The sequence below is a fragment of the Pangasianodon hypophthalmus genome, chromosome 12 (assembly GCF_027358585.1).
Source record: "Pangasianodon hypophthalmus isolate fPanHyp1 chromosome 12, fPanHyp1.pri, whole genome shotgun sequence".
Lineage (NCBI taxonomy): Eukaryota > Metazoa > Chordata > Actinopteri > Siluriformes > Pangasiidae > Pangasianodon > Pangasianodon hypophthalmus.
The window spans coordinates 16,603,577-16,620,193 of NC_069721.1; the positions used below are offsets into that span (position 1 = coordinate 16,603,577).

Consider the following 16,617-nt stretch of genomic DNA (forward strand, 5'->3'; position numbering starts at 1 on the left):
AATATTTTTTAAATAATCTATAAAGTATCCATTACATCATTATTCAATTGATATAAGTACTTCTTAAATGAGTGAAGTTGTAAATTATGCACATAGTTTTTCATAACAGTGTTAGAAATAAAAAAGAGATTACTACTTTAGTTTATTAGCATGGAAAGTAATGAAGTGTCAGAACGACAAGTGGGTACTTCATAAAGGATTTTACAATAATTCATGAATGCGCATTAAGTGAGGGATACAAATTTCAAACAGTCTACATATAATAAATGAAGGTTCTTATCTCTTTCAGGATAGTCACAACTACACAAGCACTTTAATGTCACAAGTGTTGATATAATCATTATATGAATTGTCCAGCATTCATTCAGGACCATCTGTTATTTAAATTCCAGTTAATTTGTACAGCAATTTGCCACAAAGCAGCTTTACAAAAATCCAGATGTAGATTTAGATACTTAAATAAGAAAGCCAGAGGTGACAATGGATCAATCTCTGAAACAACATGAGCAAGAAAACTTGAGACGAAGCACGTAGTGGGATTATACACTCACTGAGCACTTTATTAGGAACACTATAACAATACTGGGTTGGGCCTCCCTTTGCTCTCAAAACAGCCTCAATTCTTCATAGCATGGATTCCTCAAGATGTTGTAAACATTCCTTTGAGATTCTGGTCCATGTCGACATGATTGCATCAAGTAATCCCTGCAGATTTTTCAGGTGCACTTTCATGCTGTGAATCTCCCGTTCTACCACATCCCAAAGTGTCCTACTGGATTCAGATCTGGTGACTGGGAAGGACACTGAACTCATTGTCATGTTCATGAAACCAGTTTGAGACGATTTTTGCTTTGTGACATGGTGCATTATCATGCTCAAAGTAGCCATTAGAAGATGGATAAATTGTGGCCATGAAGGGATGCACATGGTCAGCAACAATATTCAAATAGACTGTGGCATTCAAGCGATGATTGATGGGCGTTAAGGGGCCCAAAGTGTGCCAAGAAATCATTCCCCTCACCATTACACCACCTCCACCAGCCTGAACTGTTGACACAAAGAAGGTTGGATTCATGAATTCATGCTTTTGGCACCAAATTCTGACCCTAACATCTGTGTGCCTCAGCAAAAATCGAGATTCATCAGACCAGGCTACGTTTTTCCAGTCTTCAGCTGTCCAGTTTTGGTGAGCCTGTGCCCACTGCAGCCTCAGCTTTCTGTTCACAGCTGACAGAAGTGGAACCCGACATGGTTTTCTGCTGTTGTGGCCCATCTGCCTCAAGGTTCAACAGGTTTTGCTTTCTGAGACACTTTTCCGCTCACCACAATTGTACAGAGTAGTCATCTCAGCCACTTACTGGATGTATGTTTATTTCTTCTGCACAACTCTGAGTAAAAACTAGAGACTGCTGTGCGTGAAAATCCCAAGAGATCATAGAAATATAGAGCTATAGAAATACTCAAACCACCCCATCTAAATCACTGAGATCCCATTTTTTCCCCCCATTCTGATGGTTGATGTGAACATTACCCATAGGTGCTGGCCTGTATCTGCATGATTTTATGCATTGCACTGCTGTCACATGATTGGCTGATTAGATAAATACATGAATGAGTAGTTGTACAGTTGTACCTAATTAAGTGCTCAGTGAGTGTAAATCATTACAGTATACAGGTGTAGAAGAGTAAAGTCAAACAGAACTAAGTGTGTTAAAAGGATGTTCAGTATAAGCAAATTGTGTATGAGTCCTGGGCTAAGCACAGGACAGTCTTTACGATTACAGGAGCAGTTAAAATTATCAGGGTGTCCATGTGCATCCATCCACAATAGCAGCAGATGAGTCGCGAGCCCCAAGCAGAAATATAGTATCGGGATAAAAATCACTATCTAAAATAAATGGTCATCTTTAAAGAAATTCTATTATTTTTAAAATTGCTGTCAATGTCCAGAAGAAGAAGAATTTTTTTTCCTCCTTCTATCACGTTTTCATTTTCTCCTCTATTCACATAATTGCCATTAGATTTTCAAAGTAGATATACATTATTTTTGCTTGGATTTTATGCATTTGCCTATCTATCGGGAACTTATAAAAAAAAAAACAGATATACATAATATATGCCTAGTGGAGTTTTTTTTTATTTTTTATTTCATTTCTGTGGGTTAAATGCCTTTTAATAAACACGTGTTAAAGAAATGAATTGAATGTAAATCAGCCCAAAAATTAATAACAAGTACAACAGATCACGTAACACACAAGAGTTCTCAGAAAATTAGTGCACACTCCTTTACAAGATTGCACAATACAATTTTAAATAGAATTAGAAAATAGAAAAAAATCTCCAGTGTCCTGAGGTGATTAAACTAAAATCACAGTTGTGAGTGTGAGTACTATAAGTGGTGTTTAAAATGACCAAATATTATATATGGAAATGTGAAAAGGCATGAAATTCTAGAAGCAAAAGTGAAAGGGCAAAAAAAAAAAAGAGAGAGAGAGAGAAAAAAAAAAAACACCTCTGATTAACTCTGTTAAAATAACCACTTCAGCTGGTGAATGAATTGTTTGTTAAATTCAATCTATATTCAAATGATTTTTTTTATTAGTTTTTCAGTATCTGGGCACTAAATAAAGAGAGTACAAAGCAAACGCATTCTACAAGGTTACATATTGGTGGCTACATTTCACTGCAAGACACTTTTGAGTTCACAAAATAGACACTGATATTGCAGTTAGGCAAGACACATCATTTACAGTAAGCAGTGACTGCACATACACAAAAAGGTTTTCCTATATTGCACTTTGGTAGAAATGAGTATATTTAACCAAGGTAGATTTCATTAAACATACCCCGAACCCTAAGAAAGGAGAAGCAACATCATCCAGATGTTCAGCCATACCAGTATAAGAGGCTACATATGTGCAAAAATAAAGCTCATTTAGTAAAAAATAGCAAATTGCCACTTTATCAATACACAAACAAAAGTAGCGGTGCCATAAGTAGAACCATTCCAACAATCTCCAAAACATTCACATTACATTACAGATGTTTTGCAGAAAGCTTACACACTCAGCTTGGCTTTAATATCAACTGGCTTCGCTGCTTATGTTAGTGCATTGATGCTATTGGACAGTTTAAATAAATATGAACCCGATTCTTATAATATTACAAATAAAATGTTAGTACTCCATGATGGCCAGTTGCAAGGGACAGTAGTTCAGTCCGAATATTTCAAAAGCCCTCAAAACCCTAATTGAAAATGCAATATAGTAGACATACCAAAATTAATACGGTGCACCATCTTAACATGAATTACAATTTTTTAGGACTGGTTTAATCAGAATACCTCCCTCATTTTATATTCAGGGACAAAAAAGTTTTAATTGTGCAGTAAAAGAGAAAAATATTGAATGTACAATATACAAACAATTATTCAACCCCTAAAGACACCAGAACAGCCTTTAACAGATTTTCATATAGACAAAACCTGCAACAATTTTACATAGCTCCTTGTGTACCAGACCACCTGGGTAAAACTGCCACTCTTACACAGGATTAAAGGTGCAAAGTTTCTGAGTTCAACTGCATGCTAATGATTATACTTATTATGGACAAAAATACAGTCTTTCAATGGAGCATTTTACCCATCCAACCACCAATCAACAAAATGCAAAAAAGCATTACAATGCGTGACAACTCTAACTGCTAACCTAGGGACAAGAGGTAACTATAATTTATATATAATTTATGCAGTTATCTAATCAGCCAATCATGTGGCAGCAGCACAATGCATAAAATCATGCAGATACAGGTCAAGAGCTTCAGTTAATGTTCAAGGCTCACCCAAACTGGACAGCTGAAGATCAGAGTCACCTTGTCTGGTTAAACTGGCCAGTTTAGGTGAGTCTGTGCCCATGATAGCCTCAGATTCCTGTTCTTGGCTGACAGGAGTGGAACCTGATGTGGTCTTCTGCTATTGTAGCCCATCCACCGCAACATTTGATGTGTTGTGCTTTCTGAGATGCTTTTCTGCTCACCACTGTTGTAAAGAGTGCTTATTTGAGTTACTATAGACTTCCTGTCAGCTCAGACCAGTCTGGTCATTCTCCTCTGATCTCTCTCATCAATAAGATGTTTCAGTCTGCAGACCCTCCGCACACAGGATGCTTTTTGTTTTTCGCACCATTCTGTGCAAACTCTAGAAACTGTTCTGTCAGCAGTTTCTGAAATACTCAAACTAGCCCATCTGGCACCGAGAACTATACCACTGCTAAAGTCATAGAGATCACACGCTTCCCCCATTCTGATGTTTGATGTGACCATTAACTGAAGCTCTTGACCTGTATGTGCATGATTTTATGCATTGTGCTGCTGCCGCATGATCGGATTACTGATTGGTTAACTGCATAAATGGGCAGGTGTTCAGGTGTTCCTAGTAAAGTGGACAGTGAGTGTATATTTTTAATTCCTGCTGAATTTAACTGCACTTCTCTGACATACCTGAAACATGAAAACATCTCTCTATAACAAACAGTTGCGTTGAACTGCATAAAGAAAATAGGGACATGAAGAGAACTGCTTTATTGCAAACTCTAAATTCCTTAATTGCAATAATCTGCTCATTCTCCTTTTTACAATTATAATTATAAATAATTCAAACTGTCACTTGTTTTAGATCGTGTTGAATTTGTATTTGTAACTCTGTGTGTAGCCTGTGTCAAAAAAAGCAACAACCAGAGAACACCTTTAATCAACAACGTTAATATTACTAATGTTAATACCTATTATTAGTCTTCTTCCAAGAGGGGAAAATAAATTACATGAAATACATGAATACACTTGGAATGTTCGAAAAGAAGCTCCATCCATTAAAAAGTAAATTCTCCACCATAAAGCTCTTAATCTTTGCTACAAAAGTAGGATAAAACAACTGTCACGATCCCACACATAATAGTCCCATCATGCGTTCAAGGACTTGCTGAGAAGTAATGCTAAATAATTAAAACAGGAAAGGAAGAGAGTCCTCTGACTTCAAAGCCTTCCCCACCACCTCTAGGCCATGGTTCCAATTCTGACAAATCTGGAGTGCTACATGCATGTAAGTGGAGTGCATGGGAAACTACATTCTACATTCAATCATTTATGACATTTACATGAGAACAGGAAGGTGTAAGGAAGGCCCCAAGGAAAATAACACACACACACACACACACACACACAAACAGCGACAAAGACACTGAAGGAGGGGGAAAAAAGGTGTCGCTTTGTGAAATCACGTACCATTCAGTACCTACACTGATGTGTTGCTGTGCAGGTCTATGCCTGCTGATCAGGCGTCAGTCTTTGGACAGCTGAATGTCTGAGGGCCTGAAGCGTGTGCTGGTGTTGGAAAAGGAGTCCAAGAGCTCCTCTGGTGCAGCAGGGACAGAGGACACTCCTCATGCCTCATGGAGGGATTGTGAAGCAGAGTCTCCACATGCTGGTATGTCTCAGCAGTGCTGTCATGCTGACAAAGCCAGAAAAACACCTTCAAGGCTGAGATAGAAGCTAGAACAAAGTCTCACACTCCACAGCCCCACTGTGCTTGTGAAGGTTCAAGCACATGCATCAGATCTCCAAGAAAAAAGTATATACAAGGGGATACACAATAGATCTAAAGTACAGATCTCTTGCTACAAAAACTAAAAGCACCTTTTTTAGTGTTGATGTGAGAAAGTGATTCAGCGATATCCCTCCTTTGCATTGTTTTCCTACCTTTTGATTGATTCAATACGCATGACATCACCCAGCAGCTGGTAGATAAGCTCAAAACACAAGTGAACGTGGTATAAACCTGTTCACAAAGGCCAGTGTGTAGCAAAGGTAAGTAGAATAAATCAGGGGGTGGGAATTCAAAAATTAAATCTCTCTGTCTCAAAAAAAAAAAAGCACAAGCTTAGGGATCAGCTGAGACGTGAATAATGCAGTCATGCTGGTTGATTTAGTGCTCGTGCCAACTCCATGGATCTGCAGACCCTCGTAGCAGTGGCACCTCATATTGGGGCACCAACTTTCTGAGACACACAGGCAGAGAGAGATGGTAGGGGGAGACAGAGGGCTGAAAGGGCTGGCTCACAACTGATGCACAATGCTATCAGAATGATTGATGGATGCTCTGCCATCCTGCGGGAGCCGCTGCCACTGGAAGGTGGTGCTGAGAGAGCCCACTTCTTCCTCCTCATTCTCCTGCTCTTTAGCAAATTCCATGAAAACCTGACACCAAAACAGATATGGATACAAAAAAAAAAGCATTTAAAATATTCTAATAGCAACTCATTTTTGTGATTCATTACAGCACCGTGCATTTTGACCAACCTGCTCCAAGGTAGACTGGGAAAAGTTGTATTCTTCAAAATTGAAGTTCTGCTTAGCTGCAGAGAGAGAGGGGTTAAATAATTAAAAAAAAAAAAAAAGTCTTTAAAAACACAATTCCAATAACCATAAGGTATTCAAACACCGTTCTCACCACTCACCACTTTCTAACTGAGAGAAAGCCTTGGCTAGTGATTTAACATCCTCCATTGGAATCTTATAAACCATCAAGGTGGCAAAACTGCAACACAACAGGGCAAGACAAATATCAACAGGAGCAAACAGGCATATATTGCTTCTTCACTGCTGTCTAAAAATCTACAAAATATTTCTTCAATAGGTCATTCAATTCCCAACCACTTCTAATTGTATAATACACCCCTTTTACACTGAAACACCTACACGCATACCTCTCCTGGCGTGCAGCATGAGGAAAGATCTTTAGTATCTCCTTGTGTAGTAGTGCCACCTGCTGGAGGCCTGCGAGCTCTTCTCGAAGCTTAATCTCCAGACTGTAACCTCGACCGTATCTCCCTTTTAGGTGCTGTATGGAACCAATGCACCTACAGAAAAGCCACATTATAAACAATCAAACCTTACCATTTATTTGACAAGTGCCCTGCATTGTCATTCTCCATAATTTATTGTGCATTTATTTATAATGTTTGCTCAGAATGAATAAATAAGTAATACTTTTAATAGTTCAATAATAATAATTGGGGTCTGTGCTTTGCAGACAGATTTGCAGATTAACAAATCTAACCATTTAATAACGATGAAGAATGAGCTGGACACCAAGTACTTTTAATATTATGGTACATAGACATTTTTAGAATAAGCATTCTTGAAACAGCAATTTTTATCTTAAAGAGCACATATGATATCAATATAGTATTACTATCTAAAAGATGAAAAATAAAGCAGCGCAAACCGTAATTGGCCAGAAACCATGATGGCCACTCGGTCACACACAGCTTCTGCCTCCTCCATGTAGTGCGTTGTCAAGATAGCGCCACGCTGTTTGTTTCTAAAGGCCACACGCATCGCTCTCCTGGCACAATGGACAATGGGAACACACAGAGAGAGTACCCTTTTACAAGTACAGTCATAAAATAACCAAGTACCATTTTGCAGTAGTTGATTATTCACATTTCTGAAGACCTTAACTCCACCGTTCAATGAGAATGATCACACTTTGGACTTAACTATATCTATCCAACAACATTTTTGTAGTGATTATGTTTACAGGAGGTACAATTTAGATTACATAAAAATATTCTGAGTTTTTAACAGATATACTATTGTTTCGTTAGCTGAAACGGCAATGCCAGTATATTAATGTGGTACAAACCAGCTTTAAAAATAAAATTGACATTAAAAGTATACAACAGCAAACTCTGAGTATAGAACAGTAAAAGAGGTCTTACCACATACGCTGCTTAGACTTGGGGTCCATCCCAGATGAAGGTTCATCTAGGAGCACAATCTGAGGGTTCCCCAGCATGCTTAGTGCAAAACACAACTGCAAACAAAAGCAGAGACTCCCATTACAAAGATACTGTGGTACAAAGTATACAAAACACTTGAAATAAAAAATAAAAAAAAAACTAAAAACAAAACTATCAACAAATAACACTTATTAAATGGAGTTCTGTATTAAAAGGTCATTTTAATAATTGTGGGTTGTATCGTTCGACGCTGCTCTCACCTTCCTCTTAAGGCCTGCAGACAGACTTTTAGCCTGTTTATGAAGGTGCTCCTTCAACTCCAGTGCATTAACCACACTGAAAGTTCACACACACACACACACACACACACACACACACACACACACACACAAAGTCACAGACCAAATTAATCAAGAGTCTACATAAGAATACTAATCTACAATTAGATTTACCATGTAATTCTATTCATCAACATTAAAAAGGCACCATTCCACTGGTGTCAAAGTTCAATGAAATGCAATATACGAGCTAAAAGTAGCACATGAGCATGAAAACCAAGGTGTATGCTGGGTGTAGAAGCAGAGGTACCGTCTGAGGATGTTTGGTACATCATTGTGGTGTAAACCCTTAATTGCAGCATAGATCTGGAGGTGCTCCTGTAGGGTGATCCTAGGCCACAATGGGTTTACCTGGGGGCAGTAACCTACATGATCAAGTGGGTTATCCACTGGTCTGAACTCTGTGCCATAGTCTCCCATCAAAATCTGCAAAAAGGAACAGGTGTAAAACTATTTTCTGAGTTATTGCCTTAAATTTGTAGTCTTCTACACCTATAACAAACCACATCTAGTTTATTAAAGCATTGGTTCTCAAAGCAGGGTCCAGAGACACTCAAGGGTGAAACATAGCCAGAAGATCCATTATTTATTTTTTTAATTTCTTACAGGAACTCACAATCCACAATTATCAATATTAGTATATTTATTATTGTGTGTTTATAGTTATTTGGCTATTTGTCAGGTCACTTGAATCGAATGTGTTTAATCCAAACCTCAATAACTCAAGAACAAGTAGGACTATAAATAACATCAACTTAGACTTAATGTCTTCTATCGCTGGAAAGTTCAGGAACAAGAAAAGCTCTAGGGCTCGAATAAATAGCCAGAACATTATATTACTCAGAATATTTATGAGCCGTGAAATTTATTTTACAGTTAAAGGGGTCCCTGGCTCCAAAAAGTTTGAGAACCCCTGCATTAAAGCGTAATGAGATGCCATGAGCATGATGTTCCACATCAAGCTTAATTAAAGATGTATAAAGCCCTTAATGCAGTCCGTTTAGTGGCCACAAATTAGAGAGTGACAGAAGAAAGAAGTACACACTTGTCCTGCAGTGGGAGTCGTGTCTCCAGAGAGCATGTGCATGATCGTGCTCTTCCCTGCTCCATTAGGTCCCAGAAGCCCCAGGACCTCACCTACACAAGTCAGGTAACGTTATGTTAATACAGAATTTCACTCCCACAATGCAGACAGACACAGAAAAAAATCAACTTATTCAAGGAGTGAACAGACAGACAACAGCTTATATACCTTTTCGGACACAGAAGGAGATGTTCTTGGCAGCCACTTTTCTCTTTTTACTTAAGGAGAACCCCTCTTTCTTCACTAAGTACTCCTTCCTCAGGTTACTCACCACCACCACTGGTTTCTGAGCACACAACCCGAGTGAGAGCCTTAATTATCAGCCCTTGTGTATTACCTATAATATTATTACATATAATAATACACGGAATACTATGATACTGCCATAGCAACAGTAAAGTATAAATACCAGTTAATTTCAAAATGCCACTGGATCTTTGGTTCTAAAACATTAAGGCTTATAAAACCTACTGAAAGCATCACCCCAGTTCTCAAAATAACACAGAAAACATCTAACTACAGTCAGGTCCATAAATATCTGGGCATTGACAAAGTTAATGTTATTTTAGCTTTCCACCAAAGTATACTGGAGTTGAAATTAAATAAAGTACATGACCTCAAAGTGGAGACTTTCAGCTTTAATTTGATGGTATTTGCATAAAAAAAGGGGTGAATGATAGATTCTCTGTAATTCCTACACATGGTATATTATTAAGAGGCCAAAAGTAATTGGGAAAAACTAACATAATAATAAACTGTTATTTTTAATATTTGGTTGCAGTCTGGAGCCCAAAGACATCACCAGTCGCTGAGTTTCTTCCCTGGTGATGTTCTGCTAGACCTTTACTGCAGCTGTTCCTGCATGTTCTTGGGGCATTTTTGCCTTCAGCAAGTGAAATGCATGCTCAGTTGGATTCAGGTCAGGTGACTGACTTGGCCATTGCAGAACATTTCACTTCTTTGCCTTAAAAAAGTCTTACGTTGACTTCGTAGTATGCTTTGAGGCATTGTCCATCTACACTGTGAAGCACCGTCCAATGAGTTTTGAAGCATTTGGCTGAATCTGAGCAGATAATACAGCCCTATACACTTCAGAATTCATCTTGCTGTTGTTTTCAGCAGTCACCTCAGATCATGAGCAGTTCCTTCCCTTCTCCATACTCTTCTCTTCTTATCATTCCGGTACAAGTTGATCTTTGAATGATGGCTTGCTTAACTGGCAGTGACAGCTCGTTGTACTTCAAATGTAGAGTTAAAAGCAACAGATTACTAATGCAAATGCCACACTTGAAATCAACACTACTTTGCTTACTTGTAAGTGAAATAATGAGGGAATAACACACACTTAACCATGGAACAATCGAGTAGCCAACTGTCCAGTGGCATTTGTTTCCTTAAAAACGGGGGGAAACCACATATAAAAAGTGCTGTACTTCCTACAGCATTAACTCAGTTTGGATGGTTACATACCCTCAAATTAAAGGTGAAAGGCTGCACTTTGAGTTCATATTAAATTATTTAATTTTAACTCCAATACATTGTGGTAAACAGCTAAATAACAATCCTTTGCCAAATGTACAAACATTTATGGACCTGACTATACATAATGGATGCACCATAATTAAAGTACCGCTGTTCTTGCAATTTAATGTCTGTATATTATATTTATCTTTAGTTATTTAGTAGAATTCGATTGTATATAAACTCATATACAAACATTTTGTATCTAAATGCAGGATTATTAGTAAACCATTTCCAACCTCTTCACAGCACTGACAGGTGAGGGCCTCCCTCACTCGAGCCTTCTCCACCATAATATCCTCATCCTCATTAATATTCTCCTCTGGGTTCCGCTGCACTTTGCCCTTGGATTTACAAGAAATCCTACAGCAAGGTCAGCCAACAATAGCCATCAAATAAAAAGCATGCATCCCACACACATATAACAAATGGCTTTAAAAAGCACAAAGCTGAGATCATAACAGGTGTATTGTAAATAAGTAAAGAGAACCTGCACAGCTGGTCATTTTTCATCGTTTGGCCTCCATAGCAGATCTCTAGCCATCGCAGCAAGAAAAGCAGCAAAATGCACTGGAAGTAGGGCTGCAAACAGCATAAAATATTCAGTGTAACAAATCAGGGCATATGGATAAAATATACGCAAATCAAGATCTAAGAAACTCACAGCAATAACAGCAATAAGTAGATTCTTCCAAAGGAACTCCTCATGGAAAGGTCGCAGAAATGTAGCCTAAAATTAGATAGACACAAAGTCAAGCATTTCATCTAGAGTCCCATCTCAATTCTTAAAAAATGTGATATATTACTATTAATTTTATTTACTGTCCAACATGCAAACACTAACTGACCAATTTTAACCCACACTTTAGCTGTTTCAGATAGTTTAGAGGTTGTGTGCCTTCCTGGATCTTTAACTCCTTATTTATAGCGCCATAAGACAGATATACTGCACATATACATTGCCAGGTTTGGTGGAAGAATCATGGTGGACTTATTCAAGCTTTCACATGGAAATAATAATTATTGTGGATAATATCAAATTATAGAAGATTACCTTGGTAATACAGTTGAGGCAGCCCATCAGAGGATACAATGGGTTGAAGAAACACAGCACATTATGTAGGAAACGTGTTAGTCCCGGATTATCATTCACAAAGACCAGCTGGACTATGGAGGCAGACACTACACAAACCTGAGTCAACAAACACATACACACAATCAGTTAGCCTGGGTTGTATTTCAGAATAATACGCCATTCGTTTGTTTTTGTTTTTTTTTTTAAACTAACTCTTAAAACTGTTCCTTAAAGCTGTGTATACTTTGTATTTCGGTACTGAGTGCCATAAAAGAGCAGCGAGTGCCACACTGCAGAAATATTACAGCGTTAATATTACAATTTATAAAAACTTTTGGTTGACATTTAGTGACTTTTAGTGAACAGTAAACACTTTTTCTTCATTTCGTGTTGTGGTAATACCTCAGTCTGCAACCTACCATCATAGAGACCACGGAGAAAAAGTCTCTGTTGCTCTGGACTTTAGCAAACATGAATGACACACAATATGTGAAGAGGATCGTGGCTGGGCAAAAACCAATGAGACAAATAATCTGAAACAAAACAAGGAAAGACAGATGAGACTGAGCATATAAAAATTTTCATGTGGATATGGGCTGTTTAATCAGAGTTATGAAAATACAGAAATAGCCTTGTAAAACAGGCAATAGGAGCTCTGACTCTGACAAAGGAAAGTGTGTGTGTGTGTGTCTGATTTCTCAGTACAGTACATTACCTTTGGATTGTAGGTTTGTAAGTGGAAAGATGAACTGTGTAAGGCTTTTATATATGAATATGAAATTACTTTTACTATCTATTATTATTACTGTGCCCATTTCTACTCTAAAGTTTCTTAAAATGGCTAGAATAATCGGGAAAACTCTAGTGAGATGTTGCTTGGAATTAACATGTCAAAGCTCAAGGTAAACTATTTCGAACTATTAGGAAACACTAGTTTCATTTCATGTATGCTTTTCTCCTCACCACAGCCAAGACATTGCTGTTGGAAAGCAGGTCTGTGGAGTGAAAGGCGAACAATGTGCAGGTCATACAGATGAGGATGAGGTAGTAGAAGGGGATATCTACAGCTGCCTGCCCACACCAGTATGCTGACGGCACCAAACCAGAGATCCTCAGTGTTGAACGACACTTTATCTGAAGCAGATGCAAAACACACCATAATTTAATCACTACTTCTCTTTTGGCTAGATTATCTCTAAAATGAGTGTTACGTTGAATCGCATTTAGGGAAGACATGCCAAGATGCTAAAGGGTAAACATTTTAAGGTAAATATTGTTTTAGAAATTAATATATAGCTTAAAGATATCCGTTCACACATGAATACCTCTCGATCTCGTGTATGGTCCATTGCAAAATAGGCTGGCATTCCAGCTGCCAGCATCCCCAGTATCACAGCCTCAATGTAAACCAGAGCATAAGACGTTGAATCTGGAATTTGCTAGGATAAAAATAAAAAATAAACAGTTACAAACTGGATTGCTCTAACATTACTCACTCTATCCTGTCAAAAATGCTAATGTTAATGATGGCATGGAAATGCAAGTCTGAAGTAAATTTATGACACTCACATAGTCAAAGGGTTTGGTCCAGGTGTTTATGTGACCAGTACCATTGTAGCCTCTGAGGAGGGCGTTGCTTAGAATATTCACTGCCATTGGCAAAGAGTGCACTGTGGTACTGTTAAAGGCTACACTGTAACTAAAATCCTGAAACGATATAAAAGGAGAAAGAGAGAGCTTGATTGAGAACAAGAAGACAGAAAACATCCTTAGTGACACATCACTCAAGTCAACTGATGACTGAAGTACAAACTCAAATGAAAAAAATGCAGCAGAGAGGCATCAGAGGCAGGAGGCATCATAGGAAGTGAGCATTTAAGAGATTCAGATTCTGCTTTATGATGCCTTTCCAAGACCCACTACCTGGATGAAAACCCTTTACTCACTGATACACAAGCAAACCATAACTACTTCATAGCTTTCAGTCTGAGAGAATCAAGAGCTCCATTATAACTACACTCCACTTTAGCTTTAATTGCACCCCATCAACAAAAATGCATTAAAAGACTAGTTTAAATCAAGCATTACAGAATATCAGTTTTATGTTTATCCCTAAACAACCACAACCATTTTCAGCAAAATTCTAGTTGAAATTCCCTAATCTACATTAAAGCCATTATAAACAAAAGCAGTCTGTTGCTGAGTTTTTAGCATTTGTTCTATTGACTCACCTTACTAGAACCTATTACATTGATGGCAGCACTGTGAGGTGCAGCAGACATGTAGTCGGGTTTCTTCATTATTTCCACCTTAATGTCTTGAGACTCCAGGTTATGAATAAAGCCTGATATATCTGAATCTATAAGAGAAAAACACAAGCAGAAAAAAAAAACTTCAGCCAAAACCCCACTGTGTGGCATCAATAATAACATTAGGCAAAAGAGTCTATTGTAGGTCTCTGCAGACTTTCCTTTATTGAGAACCATATAAGTAATTCTGTTAAAGTGTTCATTAACTTCCAGGTATTGATAATCTGCCAGCAATTAAATAGGGCATATTTATCATTCAATTAGGCAAATTATCTGCCTGTTTGCTCAGCCTTTTGTAAAATCAATAAACTAAACTCCCATCCAGCGGGCAGACAGACCAGATGAGTTGAGCACAAGCAAGCTGGTAGCGTATTTGTGAGGCGCTTCATGGCTGCGGAGCAGATAAATAGGCTGGAACTGTCTCTCAGGGGAGTGGATCTGAATATTCCCTGTAGCCAGCGACAGAACCAGTACTGCAGTCAAGAAGACCAGGAACAGCGTCACACTAGTGTATGAGAGACAGACCAAGAAAAAGATAAATAAGTATATAATGCAGCTCTCATGCAACAGCAATTACCACTATATAAAGGAGACACGGTTTCGTAGTGCAATAACTGAACTCACTTGTATATGATGGGTTTCTTCTCTCTCTGCAGGTTGAGCATATGGAGCCAGGCCACAGTGCTAAACTGCTGCCTCCAGAGAGTGTGACCTGTCACTGCATCATGCCTTTCCTCTGAGAAGGTCAGTAGTCTCTGGTCCACGTCATCCAGACAGGAGGCGTCACCTCCTTCTTCTACCTTCTCCTGGTTAAACACGCTGTAGTCTGAAACAGAACAGGCTAACGTCAACCTTGATTTTTCCAATAAAGGTACAGTGGTAAATCTGAAGGTAGTTGCATACTTCATTTGTGAGTGGGTATGCATGTCTTCATATAATTAAATACAAACGTATTCATTTGTATGTGGTCTTACATGCCTGTGAATTATATATATCTTCCTTTTGGGATCTGGCCAGCAAAATCTAAAAATTGAAGAAGCAGTCTGACGTTTTTTTTGTTCTTGTTTTTGTTGTTGTTGTTGTTTGATTGTTTTAAATATTTCACTGTTTTTTTTTTTTTTTTAAGGAGCATCTAGAAATTATGGCCAGTCTTAATAATGACAGATCTTTCGCATTTGCTAAATGAACATTAGAGTACAAAATTGTGTATAATTTAGAAAGTTTTGTGTGAAGATTTTTGCTCTCTTTTCATACACCCTTAATAATTATGGAGCAGGCAGAACCAGCACAGAAAGAAAATTCACAATGTCATTCTTGCATTACTTTAAAGCTGTACTATCCAGGAGAATAACTGGTGTAGTATTTGTTCATTGTGGAAAACAGTTGTGGTACAGTGGATATAAAAAGTCTACACACCCCTGTTAAAATGGCAAGTTTTTGTGATGTAAAAAATGAAACCAACATCAATCATGTCAGAACTTCTTCCACCCTCAATGTGAAATTATTACATATAAAAACTAAGTGAAAAACAATCAGAAACATTTCAGAAAAAAATAGGGGGAAAAAGTTACAATAACCTGGCTGCATAAGTGTGTACACCCTTTTATAACTGGGGATGTGGCTGTGTTCAGAATGAACCAATCATATTCAATCGAATATTCAAAGATAATTATCATACAGCTTTCATCAATTAAATTATACTGATTAACCCCAAATAAAGACCAGCTGTTTCTGCAGGACTTTCTTCACATCTTGGGTTCATCTGACTGCTGAAGCCATGGCCTGCAAAGAGCTTAAAAGCATGTGTGGGATCTCACTTGTCAAAAGGTATCGATCAAGAGAGGGGTATAAAAGAATTTCCAAAATATTAGATGTACCATGGAACACCGTGAAGGACATCAAGAACAAATGGAGAAAATTGGTCACCACAGGACATTACCAAGAACAGGACGTCCCTCCAAATTTTACAAAAGGACAAGACAAAAACTTACTAGGGAGGCTGCCAAGAGACCTAAGGCAACAATAACGGAGCTGCAGGAATATCTGACAAGTACTGATTACTCTCTGCATGTGACAGTCTCTCGTATTCTTCACATGTCTGGTCTATGGGGTAGGGTGGTTAGTCGAAAGCCCTTTCTCATGAAAAAACCTACATCCAAGCCCAAACTAAACTGCCCCAAACCGTGTGGCAAAATATGCTACTGTCTGATGAGATAAATTCCAAAAGCTATAATAATTCCATAATTCCAAAAGGTATGTTTGGTGCAAAAAAGCTCATCACCAAAAGAACACCATACTCATGATGAAGCATGGTGGTGGCAGCATCATGCTTTAGGGCTGCATTTCTTCAGCCAGAACTGGTGCTTTTATCAAGGTTGAGAGAATCATGAATAGCTACAAATTTCAAACGATTTCTAGTGCAAAACGTTCAGATCTAGCAGACATCTGAACGTTTTGCACTAGAAATAGTTTGAAATTTGTAGCTATTCATGAC

The 16,617-nt window shown here is 38.1% G+C and overlaps 1 protein-coding gene across 3 annotated transcripts in view; it reads right to left on the reverse strand.

Annotated features, from left to right (window-relative positions):
- Positions 1 to 291: 291 nt before the first annotated feature.
- The window catches only part of abca5 (ATP-binding cassette, sub-family A (ABC1), member 5), a 29,588-nt gene continuing 13,262 nt past the window's right edge, over positions 292 to 16,617 (reverse strand). For all 3 annotated transcript variants that reach the window (XM_053238739.1, XM_026915137.3, XM_026915136.3), the window contains 21 exons: positions 14,748 to 14,949; positions 14,462 to 14,628; positions 14,046 to 14,173; positions 13,384 to 13,521; positions 13,140 to 13,253; positions 12,778 to 12,948; positions 12,234 to 12,347; positions 11,794 to 11,931; positions 11,404 to 11,469; positions 11,230 to 11,321; positions 10,979 to 11,102; positions 9,387 to 9,504; positions 9,180 to 9,271; positions 8,385 to 8,560; positions 8,057 to 8,132; positions 7,776 to 7,870; positions 7,280 to 7,399; positions 6,759 to 6,911; positions 6,510 to 6,589; positions 6,352 to 6,407; positions 292 to 6,249 (listed from right to left, as the gene is read on the reverse strand). In XM_053238739.1, coding sequence (XP_053094714.1) covers positions 6,109 to 6,249; positions 6,352 to 6,407; positions 6,510 to 6,589; positions 6,759 to 6,911; positions 7,280 to 7,399; positions 7,776 to 7,870; positions 8,057 to 8,132; positions 8,385 to 8,560; positions 9,180 to 9,271; positions 9,387 to 9,504; positions 10,979 to 11,102; positions 11,230 to 11,321; positions 11,404 to 11,469; positions 11,794 to 11,931; positions 12,234 to 12,347; positions 12,778 to 12,948; positions 13,140 to 13,253; positions 13,384 to 13,521; positions 14,046 to 14,173; positions 14,462 to 14,628; positions 14,748 to 14,949 — 2,561 coding nt within the window. In that variant the 3' untranslated portion in view covers positions 292 to 6,108. The remainder of the gene's footprint in view (positions 6,250 to 6,351; positions 6,408 to 6,509; positions 6,590 to 6,758; positions 6,912 to 7,279; positions 7,400 to 7,775; positions 7,871 to 8,056; positions 8,133 to 8,384; positions 8,561 to 9,179; positions 9,272 to 9,386; positions 9,505 to 10,978; positions 11,103 to 11,229; positions 11,322 to 11,403; positions 11,470 to 11,793; positions 11,932 to 12,233; positions 12,348 to 12,777; positions 12,949 to 13,139; positions 13,254 to 13,383; positions 13,522 to 14,045; positions 14,174 to 14,461; positions 14,629 to 14,747; positions 14,950 to 16,617) is intronic.